The sequence below is a fragment of the Colossoma macropomum genome, unplaced genomic scaffold, assembly GCF_904425465.1.
Source record: "Colossoma macropomum unplaced genomic scaffold, Colossoma_macropomum, whole genome shotgun sequence".
NCBI lineage: Eukaryota > Metazoa > Chordata > Actinopteri > Characiformes > Serrasalmidae > Colossoma > Colossoma macropomum.
In genome coordinates, this window is record NW_023494805.1 from 29,898,085 (window position 1) to 29,925,561 (window position 27,477).

The window sequence follows — 27,477 nt, forward strand, 5'->3', positions numbered from 1 at the left end:
TGTATGTGGTCAGGCTGGTGGCTCAGATCCATGATGAGCTGCTGTTTGAGGTGGAGGACTCGCAGGTCGAGGACTTTGCAGGTGAGCACAAAATGCACTCCTTCCTGATCATTCAGACTAGGCCAACAGAAGATCTCTGGATTGTGTGTCTGTTTTTCTGTTGGAAACAGTGTTGGTGAAGAAAATAATGGAGTCCCTTCAGCACATTGACTGTCTTGGAGTCAGCCTTAATGTGAGTAACTAACACAGGTCGTTAGCTTTTTCTGTTAGTGTTTTTGGTGCATTTCCAAATAATACATATAAAACATAAAATATGTGAAATATATTTAATCTATTTAAAAACCCCAATGTTCGACATAGAATACAAGAAATGTTTACACGGTTGAGTAGTTGAATGCCAGGCCAGTTGTGCAATATATTCAGTACACAGTTGTTGAAACAATGTGGAAGGTGGTCATATTGCTGAAGACTTGGTAAAAATTTTGATTATTCTGTCAGTAATGTTTGACCACAGTTTAGCATTTTATTAGCCTTTGGTTTTAAGTTCTGCAGAAGGCTTAAGATGTGATAGCTTTGATCAAAGTCATGGTTACTATATGCATAATTGCCCCCAGTAATGTTTTTATTAATTAGGCATTAAGGCAGTGTTTATTACATCATTAAGGCTAGGCTTGTTATTCAGTTCTTAATATTAAAACATCAGTAACGACTATAAATTATTCTATAATAAACTCGGTTTGAAGATTTCTTAGTAATTTAATACCTTACAAAATGTCAATTAAATACACACTAGTGTTGTTTGGAATCACCATTTAAATGGTTCAGACCACCGTTTTCACTAAAAAATCTTAACAGACATCAACTAAATTATAGGCAGCTGCGGAAAAATTAAGAAATTTTCCAGAGTGATGAGCAGAGCTGATTCTAAAATAACTTTTGAGAATAAACTTTGTAACATCTAGAAAACCTCATATTTGAAATGTGATGATCACATCTCAGGCAGATAACTTAGCAAGAAAAGATTATAAATAAATGATTAGAGTATATTATTTATCATCTAATCATTTTTGGAGTCCCTTCTCAAAAACTGAATAAAATATCTTGAAATACCCTCTTGTCTCTAGTTTGTTTCCGTCTGCACTGTAAAAGTTAAAATTAGGTAAAATTACAGCAGTTAATAATATGACAAATGAGACCAAACTTCATCACAAGTATATGCATGAAGAAACATATCGATCTATAATATATAATATATGTAATGCAATACACATATACTATAACAAAATATGTACCCTGAATTTGTATTTGCAAACAAATACTGGAAACCCGGAATGGTTGGATGGATATTATAAATACAAAATAGATATTATATTAGTGTGCAAAAGTCAAAGACCAGCTTTAAATTTTCAACTTTAAATCCAGTCAAAACAACCATTAAGAGCAAGTTGTTCATTTTTCAGTGTCAGAAAAAACAGAACACATATATTTCACAGAAAATTACACAGAAGCCTTAACAACTACATATCAGTTTTTTCAGTAATTACTCTGTTCAGTATTGCCTTTATTGGAGACTCAGTTCTTTTTGGGAGACTTGCTTTCAGTTTTTCAAAGAAAAACTTTCCTTTTCTCAGTAACAGCTTTTTGACCCTATCTTTTTTTGCCCATAGCGTTGTCTTCTCACAGAGGATCTCCTGAAAAATGAATAACTTGAACTTAGTGGTCACTTTGACTGGAAAAAAGATAGGTGGATAACTAGATACCATAGGCAAGAGAGAGTGGGTGGGCAGGTTCATTGATTGGTTGGTTATGCAGGAAGTTATGCAGTTATGAGAGGGGTTAACTGTGTGTCTGCACTGGAAGGTGATATATGAATGCAGGCTTTAGTGGATGTACATTGGTTATCAGTGTTCTCAAGCACACATGATGCTCTTGTGTGTGCAGGTGCCTCTGAAGGTTTCTGTGTCTACAGGCCGATCGTGGGGCTCCATGTGTGAACTCAGCCTCCCCCATGCTGCTGCCCACACCTCTCCTTGAACGCTTCATTCTGCTTCCGTCTGTTCCACTGTATGTTTATCTTTCTTTCTTGTACATCACTCTCTGCTTGTTGTGTCTTTCATTTCTGTGTCCTCTTTGCTCTTTTTTTCTATTCTTGCCTCTCTTGTTCCCGCTCTCTGTTTCTGTCCATCTATCTCTCTTTTTTCGTTCTCTGAGCTGCAATCCATCGCCATGGTAACCAGACTTCAGCAGCTCCCAGTCCTCATTCCTCGCCAGCCGTATCCGGGGGCAACCGCAGGAGCAGACTGGATCGTACCAGTTCCTGTCTTTTCTTGTTCTTCTTGTTCTTCTTCTTCTTTTTCTTTTAAGCCCCTTTTTGCAACTACTTTTGCATTTTTGGTTCTCTGCTCTCTGGTTTACACCAACCTCTTCTGTAGCTCCTCTCTTTTCAGTTGCCAGTGAAATCCTCTTCACAGATTTATTTGTTCGTTTTTAAATAGGTTACATATTCATTAATATTTTAACTTATTTATGCGACTTTTCTTTATTAATTACATTCCAGCTTTGACAGCTTTAGCAGCTGTGATTAAACCTCAGTTGGTCAGTTTATTAGCCATAAATATTTATAGTCAAACCTTGTTACAGTTGCTTAACAGTGAAAGCCTGTACAGAAATTCACAGTATTGTTGTGTGAGAAGATCTATTAAAAATTAAATTAGATTTTGTTGAAATAAATTTATGTAAATGTTTTTGTATTTATGCAAAATTTAAAGTTATATTTTATAACAGTGTATAACAAATATTAACCAAATAAATAAATAAACTAAATAACTAAACTATTTAGATGTTTACTTTTTACTAATTTTAGCCTACTTGCTTTTAAGAGGGTCGGATCTCATTACCCGCAACCTAGACTTACCACCTCACTATTTCTCTATGCTTTCTCTATAGTTGGATAATGCTATCTGAATTAGCATTATCCCACTGTTCTTCTGTGAATGTAGACACTGTCCTTACACACACACACACACTCACAAAACAGTCTCATTGCCAAGCACACTGACCCAGTTTCCCAGCGTCTGGCAAAGGTGTCAGGTCCCCAAAGCCCCTCTTAGTAGGCCCCCTACCAACACACACACACACACTTTGAGATGAGCCCTCTGATAAGTGTCCCTCAGTAACCGGCCCCATTACCACTGAACTCTGTGCCTTTCACAGTCTGTAGCAGTTCGTAATGGCTACCTGCTTTTAAAATTTTATGGTCGCTCTGGGGCAGCTTATTCTAAAAGGTCCAACACCCAAATTGTAATATTAATAATGCCCATTAATATGTCACTTAACTTCATTAGTACAAATAAGCCGATCGTAACTTACGTTTTTATTTCATAAACTTTTGGGTTACTATTACTATTTGGGTGGTGGATCATTCTTAGCACTGCAGTAATACTGATGTGGCGGTGTGTTAGTGTGTGTTGCGCTGATCTGAGTGGATCAGACACAGCAGTGCTGCTGGAGTTTTTAAACACCTCAATGTCACTGCTGGACTGAGAATAGTCCACCAACCAAAAATATCCAGCCAACAGCGTCCTGTGGGCAGCGTTCTGTGGACAGTGTCCTGTGACCACTGATGAAGGACAAGAGGATGACCAACACAAACTGTGCAGCAACAGATGAGCTATCGTCTCTGATTTTACATCTACAAGGTGGACCGACAAGGTAGGAATGTCTAATAGAGGGGACAGTGAGACATCAGTGTTACTGCAGTGCTGAGAATAATCCACCACCCAAATAGTACTTGCTCAGTGAGGGTCCATGGGGGTCCATGACCACTGAAGAACAGGGTAAAAAGGGGCTAACAAAGTATGCAGAGAAACAGATGGACTACAGTCTGTAATTGTAGAACTACAAAGTGCACCTATATAGTAAGTGGAGCTGATAAAATGGACAATGAGTGTAGAAACAAGGAGATGGTCATAATGTTATGCCTGATTGGTGTATATCTACAGTATGTATAGAGGCTTATGCACCTAAGCAAATTCTTTAAAACCATTTATCTCAGTAGTATGTGTGTTTTGCAAGAAAAAAAACTAAATACAAATAAATGTAAATTATATTAAAGAATAATAAGAATTTTTTGTTTTCACAAAAAGTATTTAATATCTTGGGAGCTGATTAGAAGAACAAAGCTTTGTTCTCGACTTCTCATCGATGCCCCCCAGTAGCATACCTGATTAATCTTAATGAAGCATCAGTTAACCAAACCTGGTATTGGATGATATCTACAATTCATATTGGGTTACCTTGAGGAGAATTTTGGAAATGGTTATACAAACTTACTGACCAGATAAATTCCATTTTGATTCTGATTTTCTGATGCCTGAAACTTTTGCACAATACTGTGTATCTCAAAGCCATCCAGACTATATATGTGGTTATGTGGTTAAAGAGGTTGATAATGAAAGGAAAAATCTGGAGAGGCTTGTACAAGCTTTATGAATTGTTCTTTTATTTAATACATTATGTACATCCATTTCTTTCATAATGCAGGAACTCTTTTCTTTACATCTTTACATTGTTCCCATTTGTTAAGCAAAAGAAAGAGACCAGGTCAAGAGAAAGAAGAGAAAAAAGAAATTACTAGTTACAGCAGTTCAAAAAAAAAGAAAACAAAATCATCAGAAAGAAAAAACATCTAAATGAACTGAGGCATCTTTATAACTACAGGCCCCGAGAGACCCAGGTGATCACTGCGGCCACACAGAGGTTTAGCAAGGCCTGGCTCAATGTTCTAAAGCCATGCATTCTACCCTCCCCCGTTTACCAACATGGCTTGCTTATTAGCATATTCAACACCCCCATACATGCACACCCCGCCCCCATGTTCCAGATCACCCAGCCCCTTGTGTGGTTGCATATCATTTCCCTGCTGTGCTTTGTGTGGGCTTGTTTCCATAGTGACAGGCGGCCAGTAACTGGACCAAAAAGACCGAAAACCCTCCTGTTAACAGCACAGTTGTGTGGGGGGGGGCTTGCTAGCAATACATGCTAACCATACAGGTACAGGAAACTGTTACAAGCTCCATTCATAACACACATGTTGAGAAAGAGTGAGATGTTTCTGCAGACAGCAGAATTACATTGTGGAGATAACCAATATCTAGCAAACTGTCAGGGATCTACCAGGCAATATACCAGAACTGATCTTTTGCTATACCAGTAACAGTTTGCTCCAAACCTGAAAGCCCCCTGCTATGTTCAGTACTGATGTCACTAGCTCCGAAAGCTGTTCTTGCCCTGACTGCCTCCAATGCGTGGTTTGTATACTGTAGATTAGAATTGTGTCTCTGTTTTGCAGTTGAATGTTTTTTTAAGTATGTTTTATGTAAACATCTTAAAATAAGTTCGCAGTAAGTTTTCCATAGAATTTGTTATAAAACAATCATAAAATATCCCCCAGATGCTATTTACAGTAAAATACACTTTACAACTTTACAGGTATTAAAATGGTCTTAAAAAAAGTTAATTCCTTCTTTTTTACCCTCTTTTTGTTCTCAAGAAAAATCATAAAAACATTGTTAATGTGAACCTGGTGCAGCATTTTCAGTGTTGCTTACATTGCTACTGTTGATTTTCTGTATTGTTAGTCTGTATCGTCTTTAGAACTCAGTGCAGAAATAGACTTGGTTGAGACTTTTGCGACTGACCAAATAGAGGTCAGAACGTGGAACAGCTTTCAGAGGGCATGAAGCATCACTCATTCCAGTCAGCTTGAGTGGTCACCTGTCCATGGGCTGCCAAAACTGTACAATGCCTTACATGCAGTAGTATATCATTGTAAACCATACCATTCATTTTTCAAGTTTAGTAAAATACATTAGTCACTTAATAGAAAGAAAAATAAGCAAAAAAAAATCAGTTTACAGTCACACCTCAACAGGCCTTGACCTGCCCGTGGTGATGTTGCCAACAATTACAGCATCACAGTCACCATCACCAGTACAGCATGAGGGATAGAACATGAATGCAGCATTTTTACCTTTTACTCCCTTAGTTTGCGCTTCCTAATATTCACGTTTGTCTTTTTTGTATGTGTTTGTTTTTATTGCTCGATTAGATGGCACATGGGCTCGATCTCCAAATGATTCCTCTAAATACAGAATTAGTAATAACACTTGCACACACTGAAAGACAAACAGCGTCAATAAAACGCAGCAAAAAAAACAACCTTTGGCAAATTCAACCTTCTGTAAAACAAAAATAAAAAAAAGTTTCTCAGTAATACATTATAATATGGTGTATCGTACATTTGCATATGGTACATACTTTCTAAATATCACCTCAAAAAAAAAAAAAACATAAAAAATAAAATAATACAATGATTCGTTACAAGTGCTTCTGCATTCTTGGCACCTGCAGCCACGATCAAGAGAGTGTTTTTAACCAGACGAGTAAATGGGGGCGGCTGGGGATCCATGCCTCTGTGCCTTGGCTTGTACCAGCTCCCCTCAGGGAGGTAAAACTGAAGAAGCAAGGCTTTCTTCCCCTGTGAATCCTCAGTGCACCCCCATCCTCGAAAAAGTGGAACACTCCTGTAGCAGCCATCTTCTCGTGCAGGTTACTTAGGTCCATTTGAATGTCTCACATTAGTAACTTCCAGCTCCTCACACACTGGATATTTATATACAAGACACTCGAATGCTGTTGTGTATTCTGAAAATATGGGGAACCTTAGCTGCTCATTAACGTTTCCTTTGTTCAGTTTGTTAGGATTTTGTTTTCTCACTGTATTATGGTAAAAGTCTAATAATTCCACTTGGAAAAGCTTAACACATACACACACACACACACACACACCTTTCTTTTCAAAATCCAACAACTATGAACCGCCCCTCAACCGCTATGCTCAACACTTCACCATAACAGCAGTCATCGTAAACCTTCAGTATTAGCAGCCTGTTCACATAGTCATCCAAATTCACATTGAACTACTTCAGCTTTTTGCATGTGCAAAACTTCCCTCGCTCATGCAAACTCCAGTTACACACCACGTTAGCCACAGTCTTTTAAAGCAATTTTGATGTGTTATCACATGGCTGGCATAAATCAAGACTATCAGTAAAGGCGGTTTCAGTACAGAATAGTACCAGCACTCACAGTAAACACGCTCAAGAGCATTTAGCTTTATGTTCAGCCTGGAGCCATTCAGGAGCTCGTACATTACAGCCTTTTACATTCAGGAATCCACACCTGCCAACATTCTGGCTGTTCGTCTTAACATATATTGAACAGAAAACACTGTTAATTCACAGACAGACTGACATTTTGTGCAGTTTGGGTTTTTGCTGAGTCTCTACAAACATGCACTGGATCATACTGTTACTGTAGGGTGTGCTTTTGGTAGAAGGCATATGATTTTTTTGTTTTGAACTGTATGGGATACTGGTACAGGTAAGGCCTTTTTAAAGATTTGTATACAAATGGTATTCATAGAGGTTACCAGACATCTTCTTAAGTTCTGGTAAAGGAGCTACATGCAAGGTTTGTTCACATTTCATTTAAAGAGAATCTTTTAAATCCTTGGCAAATACTGAATGATACATAATTTCTCAATTGATTTTTTTTTTCTGAGGTTTATGCAAAATTGGGTGAAATGACCAGTATGCTTTTTTTTGGTTACAACAGCCATGAATGTGCTGACCAAAAAATAAAAGACTCAAACATGGCTCTGTATAATGAATAACAGACTCTAAGCAAAGTGTGCATAATTTGTTTAATTTTACATGTAGCTCCTTTAGAAGGGTTAGTAACCGGTCAGCTATAGATCAATGCAGCAGCATTCATTCCAAAAAAAATCCAGACGTCTCACACCAGTCCAATTTCGCTGACAACTCTCTTTTGAAAGTTGTCTCTCTTGGCATCAACAGTTAAGTTTGGTGTTCATGATGTTTGGTAAGACGTCCAATTCTAACAAGTCAGAAAGTTTTAATGAACTACATTTCCTTTTTTAAACTCACAGACCAAGTAAGGTGGGTCATCCTACCTTTTACCATGAGAAGCTCTTAAAGTCACTTGAATCAGAGCAGATTTTATCACCTGCCCTATAAGCTAATAAAAATATAATGCTGCATTCAGTTGAACACTTTTCTCAGGCTTCTTACAGCAAACAGGATATTCACCACCTCAGTAGATTAAGGTGAAAACAACGTCAACATTTTTTAACATTAAACAAATAACATGAAAAGAAAATAATTCCACTGTTAAGACTTCATTTCTGATAGACCATGTTTTTCGTAAACATTTTTCATTCAAAGTCATGTTTCATGCAAAACAGTAGTTTCTTTTAACAAAGACACACATTGTTATATGTTTGCTAAAAATTAAAAAAGAAGCTTGTTCTACATATTTTTTTAAACAAAGTTAACTTTTCCAGGGCAGGCACCGTACGCACAAACCAGGTACAGAGGCATGCCACACACTTGCATTGCTTTTGCATTCTACTTTTGGCAGCTGTGATGTCAGCGCAGCAACGAGCCAGTAGGTAAGTCTCTCTCTCAATTCCCAAACTGACTGGTTTCCGAGAGCCAGATTAAGCCTAAACCTGGACTAAGTAGGATTTGTAATGGTGAAACACCACTGGCATTGCAATTTAGTTCAAGATGAAACTTAATCCACGCCCAGAAAACTAGCCCTTATTGTCCTATATTAATCCATATCAGTCAACTTCAGTCTTTCTTGGCTACCAAACTGTCTGCACTGCGACCATGACATCACAGAGGGAGTTTTAGGGATAGTACAAGCTCGAATGGGGGAAAAGCAGCGCAACAAGGCTCGGTGGCGCATGCAGAGATGGAGTTGACTTTGAGGGAGTGGGGGTTAAGGGGTCGGGGGGGGGGTCTTGCCCAGGGTTGCAGTCAGATTAATGGATGGGAATGGTGTCAAAGTCGAGGAAAATTGGCAAGGGTCATGTGGTTTTTGTTTTGTTTTTTTTTGTTTTGTTTTGTTTTTTGTTTTTTTTTTGCACTACTTATTTTTAATCACATTTAGTTTCTTAACGCTATACAGGAATATGTCACAATTGAGGCTTGCTGTGGTTTGTATCTCTCCCATTGCTGGTACTGTGATAGGAGAATGTTAAGGAGGTGAGAGATTTTGGGTATGTATGTCTGTATATTCAAATATTTCACATTTACATATTGAATATGTATGTAAAATATAAATGTTCATAGATTGCATCTTAATGCAGTCAATTCTCAAATCCAAATTTGTTTTATTTATAGTTGGCCAAAATATTGCTTAGAGTGTACCAACCAAGTTAAATCCAAATATCTTGAGCTTTTACTCCAATCGCTTTAGAATTTCAGTATTTTTGTTTTAGGCATTGCCTGAAATAGCAATATTAGAAGCGTATTACAGTTTTAATGTGTATAAAAACTGTAGCATTACAATTTATAATTTGTTTTCATATCGATGGTAAAATTAATCTACAAAAATTTAAGGACATCTTGATATAATAACATTTCTTAAATGATCTGTACGTGGTTTGTTTTAATGGAAATCATCAAATTGTGATGAAATTGACTTGAAGTTTCTTAAGAATTTGAATCAAATCAAATTTCACTGACTGCAAATTAACATCATCTTTAATTATGGTCAATTAATTCCAATTTAGGCGTGTCCAATATAGTAGTATTACGACATTACACAATGTGTAATAAGTCAATAACATCTGTTCATCCAGACTTCAGAAAAAAGTGAAGAGCGAGCCTGGTATTTAGTAAGTAAAAAAGAAGTAAAAACAGTTACTTACTTTTATATTTATATATATATATATATATATATATATATATATATATAGTGCTGGACTCTTTTTGCTTCTTCACAGTAAAATCATCAGAATTAACTTATACAGAGCTAATCTACATAAATCTCTGCAGGATTGCCTTTATCTCTGAATTACTTTTGTTAGTGGTGACTTTACTGTTTCTTTTCGCTTCTTGTTTGTAAGACATATAAAAGACTTGCTGTGCTTCAGTCAGATATCATTTGGTTGACCGCTAGAGTCACCAGCCTTTCAGATTTACAAAGTTTAGCACGTGTTTTTGTATTTCTAAAAGAGTGGTGTGACATTGGAAAGGCTGGACTGAGACTGAACAGTACCCATCCACCTTCCCTCTCTACAGCCCTCCATTGATTCCCCTATCTTTGAGAAAAGTCCATGCTAGCTATCAGATCAGCCCTTACAATGGATGCAAAAGAGAGTCTGACAGACCGACCTATTGCCTTGGTTTGGTGTGTGGACATTTGCTTAGTAAGGTGAGTTTCTCTTACCAAGAGAAAGATTTTGATTCTAAGTATATATATATTTAAACTAGCTGGGATGATCAATTATTGACACTATGTTTTTGTGGGAAAACGATAAAGGTAAAAAGAATGACTATAATAAAGAAACATTAGCTAAATTCCAAAAACATCAACTAAAAAAAGCAGTTTAAGAATGAATAGGAGTAGTGGTAGAAAGAACACTTATGACCTCTTAAAAAAATAATAAATAAGTTGGTTTAGAAGGAGTGGGTTGGGTTTAGGTGATTTAGAGGGTTGTTGTCGGTGTTTATACTCTCACATGCGTTCTCACATTCACGCTTTTGTTCATGCTTTCGTTCACTCTCACATTCTCTCACTCTTCGTGGAGCTGTAGCCGATAGCGGCTGTAACGGATCTGGAAGAAGAGCCTCTCGAAGAATGAGCGGCTCATTCCGGGCAGGGTGTAGTCCTCGCTCTCGCCCACCCTCTGGAAACCCAGCGATTCGTACAGCTTGTGGGCGGCCATCTTGACTGCTGTCGTTCCCAGAACCACAGCTGAGTAGTTGTTGAGCATGGCAAACTCCAGCACCCTCCGGCCCAGTGCCTTTGCAATGCCTTTCCCACGGAAACGAGAGTCCACAGACATGCGCCGCAGCTCCACAGTGTTGTCTTCTTCTCGTCCCTGTGCCGCTACAATGCCCACCACCTGGCCTTCCAGAACCGCAACCCAAAAACAAGAACCTGAAAATACAATTAGATATTCGCTCAGAGTTCTGGATAGTGTTGTATAATGTACTGATGGTTCAATGCTTTTTCAGTACTACAACATGATAAACAATTCAGTACTTTTGCTTCCGTACATCAGACTGTTTATTTGATGAGCTAATACTACATTGACATTGTATGTGAATTAAATTGTGCAAGCTAATTTGACTTGCCCCATTTGCATATCCATACAAGTGAAGAGTTCAGAGTAATGTGGCCTTGTGCTGCTAGAAACCATCAGGTATACCATGAAGTATAACCCAGATTCTATTTGTTCCAAATACAGTGCACTGTTAAACTCCCTCAATGATTTTATTGATAGAGTCCAAAAATAAAATGTTCATTAAAATGTAATACTTTTGAAAAAAAAACTATGTTCGGTGAATATTGGGTACAAGAGTATTGTTTTGCTATCGTGCAGTACTACCTTTGCTATCAGTTTCTAAGTAAATTCTGCCATCATGGCTTTTTAGTTGACTATTTATGGAAAATTTGTACATTTTTTAATCCCTCAAGAGTGCTTATGAACTAATTTGCTCATTTCGGCAGCACAAAGTCAGCTACAGAAAGGACTGCATAAAATTATTCTCCTTTGTACTCGCATGAACTTCAGGGCTCCCTGAAAATGATGCAGATATCACCGTTGGTTTTTCCCTAAAAAGAACTGATCTCCTGGGTGCTGTCCTCAGTCAGCGTATTCCACTTTCTAGGAGCACATCGCTTCCTGTCTAAGAACATATTGTCTTAGTAACTGGATGACTTTCTACCTCAAAGCCCTTAGGCTGATACTTTCATGCAGCCTGAACTCCAGCTACTTCCATTTGGCCACTAGGCTCAATGCTATTCATTAGTCCAGTAGCTGGTAGTTGTTACATGAGGCATATTTCAAATGAATTATTGATGCATTATTAATGAGATGGTAATGGAGAAAGTGATAGAGGTTGTTTAAAAATAGCACATGCTGAAAGTCGTAGGCTGAGCAGCGAGCCTGGACTGAGTGGATCATTGATCAATGTATACATACAACTTGGGTAGTCTTTGGATGGTGCTTCCTATCACACTAGCAGCTTTATCCAAGTCATATGATACCCAACGTGTTTAACTTGTAACGTCTGTCAGCATGAATGTAGCTACAAACAGGACCACATATCTTCTGAAATGTGAAACTGCAGGGTCAGCACACTGTACTCTGAGCTTCATGCTGTTACACTAGACGGAGGATCAATATTCATGTCAGAGGATGCTCTATAGGTATGAAAAATGTTATCAAAGGAGCATTTCAGTGAAAAATGTTAATGTTGCTAACAATCCATAGCACAATCATGCTAACTGGCCACCAGCTTATATTCATAATTAGCCATGTTAGAATGCTTGCTAAAATGATTTCTTTGAAGTCTGTCTGCAATCAAAATTGGCCTTTTCTATTTTACAGCATCAGTTCATGTAACTGGTCATAATAAGTGTGATTCATCATATCATTTAAATGTCAGCTTGTTTCTTGTTGCTTGTTTCCCCGTAATCTTCCATCAAAATGTGATGACTTGTACTTGCATCTGAATGTCTTCTGAGTTTTGATTGCATCACTGTGTATCAGTGGATGGGGAAAAAAATATTTACCAGTAATGTTATTCACTTCCACCTCCCACCTCCTGTCTGTTTGAAGCTCATTGGCAAAAAACTTAAATATGCTGTCATGAGGGACAAAACAGTGGTGCCTGTGGGAGCCACACCCTCTGTCCTTCTGCTGTCACTCATTCACTCATTCAGTAGTTACGTTACTGCAGTGGGATGATGACACAGGATTCCTGTGTTTGGAGGGTTTTAAGGCTGCTTGGGAATTACTGGATTAAGCGTCCCATATGCTTGTTTTACTCACCAAAACAACTGTTGTCTAAGGGCCAGTTGGATATTTTCAGTTACTGTGCCTTTTAACTATTATATCAGAACACTGTAAATCCTCAGAACCTAAAGATTGACCCTCACTACACTATGGTTTAAGATGTCTGCACTATAATACAGATCCTTATCTATTAGCATTGGATTACGCTATTGATAATCCTTTGTGTTTTAACGTTTATGTACTTTCCTGGCTTAGTCATGATAACATTCTGCTAGATCACTGATGATGCACCTCCGGCCTGAAATTCTAATCCAGCATTATTGAAATACATGGCAGATTAAGCCATCCATAGTCTTTTCACTTGTCTCTGCCCAGGCGGGTTTCACTGAGGACCAGCTGTTTCTTTTCTGTCAAATGTCCAGCAATTGATCTCAGACCCAGTCCAGATAGGCAGGAGATTAAACTAGAGTCTGCACTGAACATGCCCGTCACCTCTATGATAAAGGAGAGTGCAGTTCGTGTGTGTGCGCGCGGCGCGCGCGTGTGTGTGTGTTAGGTTTGAAGCACTCCCCACCATCTGTTTTGAAGGAATCAGAGCCAGGAAAATCATGTGTGTGTGTGGAGTGTTAATTTGGAATTCTAAATCAGCTGCCATGTGTGGACTTACAGTGCAATGACCAACAAAGAGCATGTCACTGCTTAAAGTGGCTAATAATTTATAGATTGAGGATGCAATAAAGCATGACTTCTCAGTGAATCATCAATGTAGGCCCAGATATGGAGATGGAGTGTTCAGCTCTGGTCCTGGAAAGCCACTGTCTCGCACACTGTGGTGTTTTCCCTGCTCAAATACATCCACTAAAATCTGGCAATTAACAGAGAAGTGGAATCAGGTGTGCTTGAGCAGGAAAATCACCAGACTGTGCTGGAGACCTGCCCTCCAGGATAGGAATTCAATACCCTTGATCTAGAAGGTTTAAAAAGAAATTCCAGAAATTCCACCAATAACTAGATCATTTAAACCAAGCCATTCAGATTGGTTTGATGTGAAATTGTTTTTTGTAGAGAAACTTATCAACTCCAATTTCTGTACAGTGGCCATCATGGGAAACAGGGTGGCGAGGAACTCAAATATAGCCATTTTATTTATGACCAGTGAACCCACATGAGTCTTCTGAGCTTTCATATGTAGTTTTAATAATGGTAAAATAGTGGTAAATCTGAAAAGATATGTTTTCTTTGGGTACTATATTGCCTTACAACACCCTGTGTGTACTACTCCACTAAGAATGTATATTAAATAGTACATTTTTAGACTGATCTCAAACCTTTTGTAAAATAATGTCTCAAGCGCCATACAATGTATTTGTAACTATTTTTAGGTAACAGTTTTTGTGTGAAGTAGCTGTTAAGAGGCAATAAATGCGTCATACATCTGGTTCCTTTCTCTACCACTGTGAACAATTTTGAAAGTTTCTTTATAATAAAGCATTTCACATCAAACCTCTCTGAACGACTATTTACATCATGTTGATTTAATTCTGAAAAAAATGTAGAAAAGGAGAATTTCCTTTTAAGACAGCGGTCACCGTCCTTATCTACAGATTTTCATTCCAAACAAGCAGCACACTTCATATTGTTTGAAGACTGAGACCATCTAAGCAAGGAGAATGTGTGCACGTGCTTGACTGGAATGAAGACCTGCAGCCACACTACAGCCACTCTAATGACCCCTACTTTATGTTATGTTAGAGGTGAAACTGATACCGTATGTCCAGACAGAGAGTAAATGTGGACAAGCTAAAGGCCTATTAGACCTTAGTCAAAACAATAATGATATGTTTTAAATATTGGTGAAACGGACTTTCCAAATGTGGAACTTTTAAACATTCCATAACTGGAATTCCATATTTGAAATTCTGTTTGCTGGTCACTCCCTTATTTATTTCAAGATGGTATATTACAACCTGGTTTTAGGCCGGGAAAATGGTAATAGTAGTTTAAGTGGGGCTTAATATTTTCTCATATTACTCGCTCTCCCTCTCTGCTGTTCGTCCTAAAATGATTAGCCATAATTCAAAACCGATTGCATAAAGAAAACTGAGCCTATAATGTGTCACGTCCAGACATTCTCTTATGAGAATCTTCTGACTTCTGTAGGTGCTAGAGAATGAGGGAATACTTGGAAGAGATCTTGAGAAAGAAAAGATAGTAGGTTGTTTTACATATAACAGCAGAAGTGGTGCATTACAATACTGACGAGCTTCAACCTGACTGTGAAGGAGTATTCATAATGTTCTTATTAATAGGCACTGGTACGTTATAAGCAAGGTGTTTTCTGAGGGCAGATATACACCACATACTGTAACATGCTGCATCTCTGCAGTCTTTTCTTGCCCCACCTTTCACTCCCCTCCCCCCTGTCGATGGCCCTAGGGAAAAGAGAGCATGCTGGGAGTATGGATCCGCCTGTCATGCTCACCCCAGCAAGACCAAGTCAGCATTTTCACACTGTCTGTCCATCATTGCATCCCGAAAACCCACACGCCCACACCACATATGGACTAATACATATGCCAAGCTCTGTATACTTATTTAAATAATTATACATAGTTTTCCAATGACATCTCGCATACACAGCTGAAAGTATGCATAAAGCACACATAAAATGAAGTTTTAGGTTATTTAATTACTAGAGATAGGCTTTTACCTATTTTTGTGTTTCGAATACCTGCAATTTCAAACAAATAATAACGAAATATCAAACATAAAAGTATGTAAACTGTTATGAATTTAAAAAAAAGTTTAACACTGGCCTGTTGAGTGCAGCTAGCATAGGAGGTTATATGTACCTGATCATTTGGTTGATTTAGGTATTTATTTTGTTTTTAAGCTGTATGTAATTTAACATTCTAACAGCTGGGCCTACAGAATGATACCCCAGAGTTACAAAACTTTACACTGCAGGAATTTGTAATCTTTGTTTGAAAATGTTCCTTTTAAAGCTTCAGCATTTGACTTAACATTATTTGAAATGTGAGCTGTACTGTAGGTTTGATAAATCACATGTTTACAGCCTATACACTGCTTTTCATTGAAATAAACAAATGGCTACAGCTTACCATTACCGTTACTGTAGCCTATTATTATTAGGCTTTTTTATTAACTTTGTTGTAACCGCAGTGTTAAACTCATTTAAGCCCTTGTTTATAATTGGCATTTTGACCATAAACCATGAACAGCATGTTTTCTAACATTTAAATCAACCAAACTGACTAGCAGTCACGAACGATGGAATCTATCAGCAATTCACTGTCATTAATCGGCTCAAGCTTAGCTTTATACAAATGCTTGATAGCGACTACTAAGATGAGCTGTCTGTATATTCGATTAACCACACCCTTCTTGAATTATACCTGTTCCAAACTCTCCCATCTTAAATAATCACAAAAAGATCTAAATGTGAAAACATCTCATATACAGCTAAAATGTCGCACCTCTGTAGATCAAGTGAAGTGAATCTTCTTACTAGGTTTATGTAATTACATGAGCACAAACTGAGGAAACCAAATACACCTTTTAACATCTCTTGACATCTATGCATGCATCTCACACACACACACACACACACACACACACACACACACACACACACGTCACATCCCGACTCTGCATCCAACCACACAAACACACTCTCACATTCACATCTCATGCACCATGGCACCACACACACGCACACACATACACGCCGTCACTCACTCTCATTTTTCCTGTATGTGTGTGTGTGTGATGGCTCCATTAACTGCAGGGCTATTACTGTGAGGGTATTAATCACTGTGGAAGTGCAGCTCTTGGCGCACACTCATTAGTTTTAATGTTGTACATGTGTGTGTAAGCACAAACACAGTCTTGCTCACAGCTTTATATCTTTGTCCATTCTGTTACACTTGTTACTGTGTGTGGGTGTGGGAGGCCCACCATAGATATCTACGTGCTGCTGCTGTAAACTATGCTTTATAAAACTGAGAGTTCCTATTCTAAAATCCGACTGGCTGACCCTCTATTGAAGTCGTTGTAAAATACTCACTATATTTGCACATTACTGCGCGCATTAACCAAATTATGTTTTAATGAGCCAAGAACCGTAGACCTCTGAAATCATGCAGTCACTCCAAAAATGCCACCAGGCCCATGTGGGAACGCTAGGTCTAAGTAACTTTTCTTTATAAGAAAAATGAATGACATAAAAAAGCATCCTGTGATAAACGAACATGTTCCAAACCCAGTGCTGTAGGGACATTTTTCCTTTAAAAGTTGCCAGATCCTCTGAATTATAAGGCCATTAAGAGCTGAAATATGACTATTGCTACATGCATGCTAACATTGCTGCTTACTGAATTGACATCGTAAAACTGGTACACCATGCAAACAAACAAGCTGTGTCAAGTGTCAAGAAAGGGAATGTACATAAGATAAAACATTATCAGGTTTGGAACCTTTTTTTTTTTTAAACCACAGGATGCGACAGTGGCCATTTTCAAAACACCATTCATTCAAAATCCTTGTGTTCCTAATATTGGCATGATGCCGACTACAGCATGATGCATGACTTCAGAGGTCTGTTGTGCTGTTCATGGAACAGTCTTTCACCATTATGTTGCTTGGCAACCGTAGGCTATTGTAAACTATATTGCTTGGCTGAAGAATTGTTTTTGTGATTTATTATTAATAGTAATGTATTGTAGGCATTTTATTAAAAAAATAAGCTAAATATTTTAGTAGCCATAAATGTATTAATATGAAACAGTCTGCCCTGTAACACCAGCAGTCATTCTTTAATGGTGCTACATGAGTGTGTGTGTGTTTCTTGCTTTCCAGCACTTTCTCTCAGGTGTGTGTGCGTGTGTCAGTAGCCCTGGGCCTGTGAGCTCACTTCCTGATAATTAAGAGCCTAACCCAGCTAGAGGTCATGACCCTAACATCATAAAGACGCCATGCCTTCTGTTCCAGTAACACATACCCACAGGCTGCGTTTAAAACACACAATATGAGCGGAGTCGAGGGGGAGGGGGAGTTAATTACACCTTACTATGCCGAGGGGCTTCATGCCAGTGCTACTACTGCATGGTGCAAACTGGACTGTTAGATGATGTGTGTCAATATTCTACTGCTTAATGACCTGGACTAGAGTAGAGACACACTTAATCCCTTGGGCTCTAATGGCCATTTTGACGTTTAAATGCTGGTTCAACCACATTCTGTTGTTGATGCATTCAGCTTTGGTGACTTTCATACTTAAAACAATCATTCCACAAAAAAGTCCATTCGTAAATTTGACAAGAGTTGAGAGATTTTGCATAATGAAGTATTGTACACTTATACTGTACTGTTCTACATACAAATAACTTTCTTATATGCTTTTTAATGTGTGATTGACCAAGTCAAAGCATTTAAAAAGTAATCATGATACAAAATGTGGTTGGCATGTCAGACTGTTCTGGTTCTAAAATCTGATTGGTTGCGCCAGTGTCATTGTACAGTACTTGATGTATTACCTCATATAACCAAATTAATTCTGCATTAATGTGCCATGTTATTAAAAACCCCTGGGCAAATGGAATAATCTTAGACCATTACGTGGCTTGGCAGCCATAGCTTATTGTTGGTGAACTACTTTGCTTGGCAGAAGAATTGTTTATAACAATTATTGTTAATAATAAATGAAACTTATTAATTGAACATTGGTATATTATCATATGTTGATGTTTTATCAAATCAATAAGCCACTTATACACGTTACAGGGATACTATGGATAAGGGAATTTAACTCCAATCCATGTTGTGCCCCTTAACCCCTTAACCACGGTAGAATCAATGTAACACAAGACCTCAAGTAGCTTACTGCTGTATTTGGCTCCTATAGTGCACACTGTACATGGGCACTGTCTATTGTTAACCATTCCTCCATATGCTTCCATCATCTGAAAGGCACTACTGCTATTGTCCTATGCACATAAGAAATGGATTACCCCTCTGTGAGGATAATCAAAGTGAGCTGTAAAAAAAATGCAAAGCTGCAACATTAAAGGAGCATCTCTCTGAGCCTGACAGATAACATGGTTCCTCCTGCAGCAGGAACGAGGGAGGCTTCCACATTAACATAGAGAGACAGAGACAGTCAGGGAGAGAGCTTCCCCAGGGAGACCCCTTTGTCTGCATGCTACCAATATGCAAAACCACCACACACACATACACGCGCACGCTGAGGCTCTGCTTTACACCTTCCCCCATCTCCTGACCCAACTCTCATACTCTCTCTTTTTATCGCTGCTAAAATAAGAAGCCTGTACCGAGCTGGTATTCTAGAACAATCAGGTGATGTTTTTGAGGACAACAGCCTGCGCCTCAATAATGTACTTTCCTATAATACCAGTATGCACATATTATTGGTTGCACATATTACAGATTTTAGATTTTTGTCACTCTGAAGATACGAAAACTTCATATGTATGTAATGGTTTAAAATAGGTGGAATATGTTAACTTATTTAATGTAACATTACAGGCAAGGATTTGGAACTTTACCTTTTAATGTCCCCCAGGCACTTAACATTACATTATATATATATATATATATTATATATATATATATATATATATATATATATATATATCATTATTATGATCCTCAACTTAATACTGTTTCTGTTAGGTATGACAACCTAACAGAAACAGGCAGACCTTGAACTGACTATACACCTTTGTAGCCACAGGAGTGCTTATGGACTTCACTGCTGTTAATCACTATATGGAGTCTATTGATGCATCAAGAGTGAGATATACTGGAGCTGTCAATGTGAATTCACTCAGTGGGGAATGTATTAATAGACCATTCAGGCTCTTACTGGGAGATATTGTGCTAGAAAGTGGTCAGGAAGAAAAACTACTTCTTTTCAGGACTCCTGCAAATATGCAGAAACAGCCCCCACCCCATACCCCCCATCAAACATGTTTTTGTTATAAACACTGGGGCACCTGGCCTTCAGTGGCAGTGAGGTCATTTCTTTTGTCCATACACATATGCAATGTAGAGGAGATTAGAGTATTGATTAGTTGAATTGTGCAGAGACCACAGACTGGTGGACACAGATGTGTGTGTGGTGGGGTGGTTTAATTTTATTCCCTTACTATAAGCATGTCTTTATTGTGATTTAGACTATAAGACTTGATGTTGATACACATCTAGCTTGGTGTTGACCAAACCGTGTGTGTGTTTTGTCTTGATTTGCTAGAACAAAATCATTATCATGACTTTGATCTTAATGATCTTGACTGCATTCCAACCAGGCACAACTAAAGAATGTCTTAATTGCAACGGATTAGTCAAAGCAGAGGTCACCCATCCTTAGGCCGAAGTAAGCATTTGCTGATGTAATAGAAAACATGTGCCTGAGGAAATAACACGACTTTCTGAGCAAACCAGTCAGCATTCTAGCCATGTTTTAGACACTTAACATTGCTTGTTTTAAAGGTATTTGTGTTTTTGAGAGGGGTGGGTGATGCCTCCAAGCCTTTTTTACCTAGTTATATCTACTGAGGGTAAACTGTTTCTAGATGGGGACAATTATTTTAAACTTTTTAAAACATTTTTTCTTGTTATACATGCCTTGTTTAATGTCTAATTCTGCACCATAATTTGAAATTGAAAAACAGACCTAATTTCAATAATATCCAGTGAGAAACTGTTGCAAATTATAGTAAAACTAAACCAAGAATGTGTCAGATTGTATCTCTTCACACACGAGCAGCAGAAACGAGTCTCGTCATTCTTGGTGCTATGCGGCAGCAAAGTGTGTATCAGCGATTTTTCCCCTCCCGCGATCAATAGACCCACGTGACCCTGAGCAGTGAGCCAAGCCCAAGCTGAGCACAGACTTGCTGCATATTTTATGATTCCACTGCATCAAAGCATCACTTCAGCCAATTAACCCACGCTGGACCACTAAAGGGAAGCGTTTATGACCAGTGTGATGTCGCATCACTGCTGGCAACTCTTTCTGAAGGGTTAATGCTGCGTACTCTAGCACACCTGATTGAAATCAGTTGAATTAGGTATGTTTGAGCAGTGAAAACTTATTTGTAGGGGTTCTCTAGGACTAGAGGTGAGATGCACTGGTGTTATTGCTAGTATATATTTTATGCTTGGACACATTAGATGATGGCACAGATTTAAGCAGAACATGGTACAGTTTAGCTTTTAGCTTAATTGCTAGGGATCAGAATTCTAGTACTCTGCAACCTGTAAACATTCACAAACTGCACAGCTATTGTTCCCCTTACCTGTTGGTTTCATGTAGTATGCCTCAATATCAGCCATATCTGTGTGGAGTGCGTAGTCCAGGTAGTTGAGGATGATTGTTCTGCTATAGTAATAGCGTGCTCCCATTAGAATGAGCGGCGTGCAGCATGTCAGCATGATGGACTTGGTCATAACAAAGCACATTACTATGGAGAAATGGAAGAAAAATAAACGTCACCTGTCAGAAAAGAGAACCAAAAAGTTTGATTTTTGGTAGAGGAAAGACCCACAAATAGACAGAACAGGCAATCATACATTTTAACACAAAGTAAAATGATATTATGGGCAATCCATATTAAACATTATACTTTATCCTTGTGAAAAGGATGAACAATGGGGCAATAATATTCAAGTGCTAATAGTGTGATATAAGTGGAATAGGGCTGTGAAGTTGTTTCAGGCAGAAGTCAAGATGGTAGTTTGAATTGGTGTTGGTTATTTGGAGATAGGGCCACACGGTGGCACTCCTGAGCACGCAGACAGAAAAGCTGCGCCACATGTGCTGTAATACCGCTTCTGTCCGCTGCACCAACATTGGCGCTGTGGAGCATCCACACTCAGTCCTACTGCCCACTCTACCGCCCCCCCCAACACAAACACACACATACACACATGTACACACACTTCAGGCAAAGTTGACCCGGGCTTTCTAGACTTGAAGTGACTTGTCTGTCATTTAAACCTCTACTATTCCCTTTAATTGGCTTTGCTTGGTGAATTTAGTCTCTAAACCAGGCATGTCAAAGTGCTGCGAAGATTAGAGTTTAACCTCATCTGACACTCTGAATTCAGTTCATTAAGGCCTTGCTAATTAGCTTAAGAGCTGAAATAGGTGTGTTTAATAAGGCAGTGTGCCGAAGTCTGCAGTGTTTTGGCCTGCGAGGATCGGAGCCTGACACATGTGGTCTAAACCTATGGGTTAGGGCACCAGTTAGGCTAAACCAGGGATGCCTAATTCTAGTCTGTAGTGTGTACCACCGTTCAGAGTTTAGCTCCAACCGAAATCTAACGCACCTGATCCAGGTAATGAAGGCCTTCAGTGGCATTAGAGCCAGGTGTGTTGGATCTAAACTCGTCAGGGCCAGTATTGGGCACTCCTGGCCTTAAATAATAGGGCACTGCTTAGCCTAAATAAACAGTCATTGTGAAGGTTGGAGCTAAACTTGGGTTTTAAAAACTTATCGAATGGGGTGCAGTTGGATTTATTTCAGGCAAAATACGCAGCATGCCAGAAACTTAGCCAAACACCTCGAGCATCAGAAAGAAAGAGTGGAACTCTGGCCTACGGTCTGGACTGAACCCGTTAACACCCCTTCATTTATTCATTTGTTCACTCGCTTACGCATTCATGCATGCATTCATTCATTCATTCACCAAGCCGGACTTCGCCAGCTGCGTGCACACAGCATGCTTCTGGACCACCAGCCGCTTTATGGGATGCAGATGTGCAGGCTGCGTCCGTTCCTCTGCACTGGGGAGGCGGATTTACGCAGTTTCTAAGGCGATCATGCACCGAGACAAAGGATTTTCAGTCGGTGATCAGTCACATAAATCACTTCTCAGGCTGGCTAGACCTAAAATCTCCTGTAATCATCAGAATCACTCGCGTAGCCTGTGAAGCAATACATGCGCCCGGCGACTCATCATTCTGCATGCACACTTAAGAGAGGGAGAGAAAAGCGTGGCCATGCTGCAGCGCGCACGCTCTGTGCGCGTCCTCTTACCTGTCAGCACTGCGTAGAGGAGCTGAGTGTGTGGCTGCTGTCTGAGCCCCCGGAAAGCAGTGTTTGGTATCCGCTCCATGATCCCCTCGTAGAAAATGCGCCGCACCTCCGCGTGGTCCCCGCGCTCGAACTCGCGGATGAAAACCTGATCGCGTCTCGCGCCTTTACCGGGACTGGGCGGCCACATGCGCGCGGGAGAGGCGGCGAGAGGCTCGCGCTCTGCCCCCGGTATGGACTCGTGTTCGTCTGCAACGATTTCAGTCTCGCAAACCATTTTTGGAGACGAACAATGCATGCAAACCGGCTAAATTTGGGGAAGAAAAACGGGGGGAAAAAACAAACGCGAAAAAATGAAAAACAACGGAATGAATGAATGAACTGATGGATTTTCGTCTGTTGTGTTGGTTATGGAAAGAAAAAAAAAGGATGTGGTGCTGCAACCCTGAGCTTAGTCACGACCGGGAGATGCCGGCGGACTTTCGGCAATATTTATACACCGCCGCGCACGCGCTGCTGAGGGCGGGGCTTACTGCTGTGCGCTGATTGGATAAGAGAGACCACCCCATGGCTGCTATAGGAGGAGAGAGATCAAAGGAGAAATATCCCTGGCAAAAAATGACGGGGATAGAGAGATATAGAGAAAGAGAGGAAGAGATGCGAAGAGAGAGGCGTTGAGAAAAAAGGCAGAGAGAGATAGAAAATGAGAAAGAGAGAGAGAGACAAGGGGATGTTCAGAGCTGGAGAGAGACAGCTCGTGTGAGGGGGCGGGGGGGGGGCGTGTCTGTTCACTCCAGAAATTTTGGAGTCTACTTGGATTCTGATTTTAAGAGAAGCGAGTCGATGGAGTCGATTCCACACAGTTTTCGATTCCGAAAATCTGGCAACAGAAAAAGTCAGAAAAAGTGCAAACGTTTACACTAATATAGCTATTATAATACACTGTTATGCTTAGATGATTGTTGGTATGAATGACATGGGATACGGGCGTGGTAACTGCTCCCACCTCAGCTGTTCTTCAGGCATCATTTGTAATTATAGGACCTATCTGACCTTACCAGGGCAGCTGGAGAGCTAACTAAACTGTATTCTCTGTTTTGGTGGGTGGATTAGCACCGGCGATTGTAAGCCTCTGTCTTTTTATATACAGCGTGTCCCAAAAAAATTGCTATCATTTCGTAGTCTAATAACACAGCAAATTCTCCCTCAAATGATCTCAAATTTTAACAAAATGTGTAAAAACTATAAATAACTATAATATAAAACTTTAATTTTTAACGTTTTTTTTCAGGTTGAAGAATGGCGTTCACTAGAAATGAAAAGGCATTTTGTGTCTTAGAGTCTGCTCGAACACAGTCAAACAAGAGTGTGCAGCGTGCATTTTCGAGAAAATTCAATAAAAATGCACCAACTGAAAAGCAGATTTGGACATGGCACAAAAAATTCAAAGAGGAAGGGTGTCTGTGCAGGGCAAAGGGATCTGGACGACCACCAGTATCGGAAGATATTACATTTATGAAGCTTTGTGAAATAAATAAAATCTACATCCCTCTGAATTTCTTGTTCGAATTTTGATAAATAAATGTTGTATTGTTCAACATGAAGCCTATTTAATTTCGTTTGCCTAGGACATTACTCTCAGATAGTTACTCAGATATTCACATCTCAAATGATGTAAATTTTTTTGGGACAACCTGTATGTATTTTATATATATATATATATATATATATATATATATATATATATATATATATATATATATTATACACAATGCGATATATAAACATCTCATATTGTACGTATCCAAACTTGAGCATCACTGTGTGGAATCAAGTGCAGAAGCTTCGGAGTCAAACACCTGGAATCGGAGAGTCGGCTCTGTGTGGGATCGACTCTCAGCCCTAAGTCTGTGTGTGCGCGCGTGTTTGTGTGTGTGTGCAGGTTTTGGTGGTGAAATGGGGCTGGGTTGGGGTGCATCTTGCCACCCTGGAGTCTGCTGTTCTCTCTGTGTGTGTGTGTGTGTGTAAGGGGTTTTTGCTGCACTGCAGTGCTCCTGATGAGGGTTTTTTGTTCCCTAGCCCTCCCTCTTCTCGTCTTGGGCTTCCCGCCTTCTCTCATGTCTGTTTCAGACTGTGTGTGTGTGTGTGTGTGTGTGTGTGTGTGTGCACCACACGGTGCTCACGACCCTTCATCAACCAAAAACCAGACAACTTACTCACCCGCGCACTCACTGGCTGCGTCGAAAACCACGTTCTGTGCGTACTCCACTAACGAATATACCACTTAGTCCGCTAGTATGCGGTTTTGGACGCAGCCAGTCACCACAGCCACCGACCGCAAACAGCTAATGGGCCAGACAAATCGCCTGTGTATTTCCAATGATTAACAGACGTTATTAAAAAGTGCGAATGACATTAACACCCCGCCCCCCGCCGCCGCCCAGATCCAGTCCATGGCGAACTCCTGCATGCTAAACACCGCTGAGCCTCCTCCATCTGAATAAGGTCGCATTCCGATCGCTTTGTACTGAACTAGTTTGAACTGGATCTCTCCCTCCTCCCCCTCCCCCTCCTCAAGACACCGACAAAAAAAAACACAGACACTCAGCTCGAGTCTCGGGGTCTCCGCCATGCAGCATCCACACCCCCCTCCTCAGAGCACCGTGTCAAATCGACAGAGTTCTCTCTCATGATTGATTATTAATAATATTTCAGCGCTGCTGCTCACTGAGCTCTTTTCTCAGCATCAGCACCTGCAGCTAGCAGACTGGTGGGCGTTAATGCGCATGCGCGGAGCTCTCCTCTAGCAGAGACGATGTGAACTACTGAGCGTTTGTAGCTTTTCTTCAGTTTACCGTTACAGTGTGGGCCATACACGTTTATACGTCTGTTTTAGGTCTACGTTTTAGACCTCAGTGATGTGTTTAGTGCCTCTGAGTAATTTTATCTGGCTCAAAGTCAACCATAAAGCTTGGAACACCTATGTTCTCTAAGCTTGTCTGAGCAGTAGAACAATACAAATTAACTTAAAAGTAAAAATATGAAAATCACATGTAATAAAAAAAGTCACGTGAGTACTGTTAGTACGGTTGTTAATTTAAGGTACAACGGCACAAAATGTCCTCACTTTAGACCAGTCAGAGCAACTAAAGATTGTGAAGTGCTATTTTAACAATAAAGCTCAAAAGTGAGAACTGTATGCAACAGCGAAGCAGAACGGAATCAAAATAAGCACAAAAAAGTACTAGCAACTAAATTCATAGAACTGAGGAATAAGCAATTTCTCACAAATATGCTTGAGTAGAAGTATTACAACATTATTATTAATGAAAAATAGTCAGAAAAGCACAAATCCTTTAAAATGTGTACTTTAATAGTCAGAGTAAATGTTGTTACTTTAGGCATGTACTATATTTTAAGCTAAAGTAAGCTAAATGCTTAAGAAACTGATGATTGAATGCACAGAGCTGAGAGTTCATACAAGGTCCCAAATGTCCTTTCACTGAGTATTTTCTGCTAAGGCGCTAGAAATTAACCTTGACTGGCATTTATAGAGATGGCTGTGTGCTTTAACATGTTGTCAGTGTTATTCCTAATTATTAGCTACCAGGAAACAGCGTATTTTATGAGTTATAAATGTCAAATTCAGGCCTGTTGTCAACAACAGAGCAGTCTATTGGACAGATGAATAAATAAATAAATGTACTTATACTTTGATAGCTTATAAACTTAACCATGAACACACTGGCCTCTGCCTTTATTGCTTTTTCATTGTCCCTATTATCTCCTAACTTCACCTTTGACCCCGGTTTCCTTAGGAGAAGGAAGTGGTGACCCCAGAGGCCACATGGGCGAGTGAGCAACACTCCCCAAACTGCACGTCAGACTATGAAAACTTCCACAGCTAAACGTTCATGGAGGTCACCACAGGCTCCTGGTAGAAGTTCTTCAGGGCTGATGGTAACAGTTCACCTCTTTCACAACCAAGTCTTAAACTACTTTAGACAGAGGCACAAAACTGGTCTGAGGTCAGGAGAGGGCAGACTGGAAGAGGCAAGGCAGCAGACATGTCAGAAACAGCATCAAAGTGAGTGGGAGAGGGGAGTCGGAGACGCAGTTAAAATGGCAGCCAGAAATGTCTCGCACAGGCAAGTCACCAGGCCGATACGTGTAACAAAGTATGGGTCAGTTTTGTACCAAACAGTGCAAAATTACTTAAACTAAAGAACTCAGATTCTTTTCATTTTTTAAATAAAGACTTGTGTTGGACTGGGGAAAAAATGGACAGTATAGAATAAATTATGCTTGAGCTGCTCAGTTTTTGGGGAATTTTTATATTATCGATAAATATATTCAGAAATAACTTGAAAAGTGTCTTTATAATTTTCTGAGAACTTTAGGTGACAAAAAGTGTTCTTTGCTATGATGACATAGAAGAACCACTTTGGATTCCCTAAAGAATCTTTCAGTCATTTTAAAACTTAAATAACCTCCACA

At 39.5% G+C, this 27,477-nt stretch overlaps 2 protein-coding genes across 2 annotated transcripts in view; one reads left to right on the forward strand and one right to left on the reverse strand.

Moving 5' to 3' along the window:
* poln (polymerase (DNA directed) nu) overlaps nucleotides 1-2,034 on the forward strand; it is a 79,067-nt gene extending 77,033 nt beyond the window's left edge. Inside the window, exons 22-24 of the mRNA XM_036595984.1 lie at nucleotides 14-81; nucleotides 171-232; nucleotides 1,942-2,034. Coding sequence (XP_036451877.1) covers nucleotides 14-81; nucleotides 171-232; nucleotides 1,942-2,034 — 223 coding nt within the window. The remainder of the gene's footprint in view (nucleotides 1-13; nucleotides 82-170; nucleotides 233-1,941) is intronic.
* Nucleotides 2,035-10,356: 8,322 nt separating this feature from the next.
* On the reverse strand, nucleotides 10,357-23,435 carry nat8l (N-acetyltransferase 8-like). The gene is made up of 3 exons (XM_036596217.1): nucleotides 22,984-23,435; nucleotides 21,241-21,405; nucleotides 10,357-11,037 (listed from the first exon to the last, which is right to left on the reverse strand). Exons 1-3 carry the CDS (start codon nucleotides 23,276-23,278, stop codon nucleotides 10,670-10,672), a joined length of 828 nt encoding a protein of 275 aa, XP_036452110.1. The 5' UTR covers nucleotides 23,279-23,435; the 3' UTR covers nucleotides 10,357-10,669.
* Nucleotides 23,436-27,477: the final 4,042 nt, after the last annotated feature.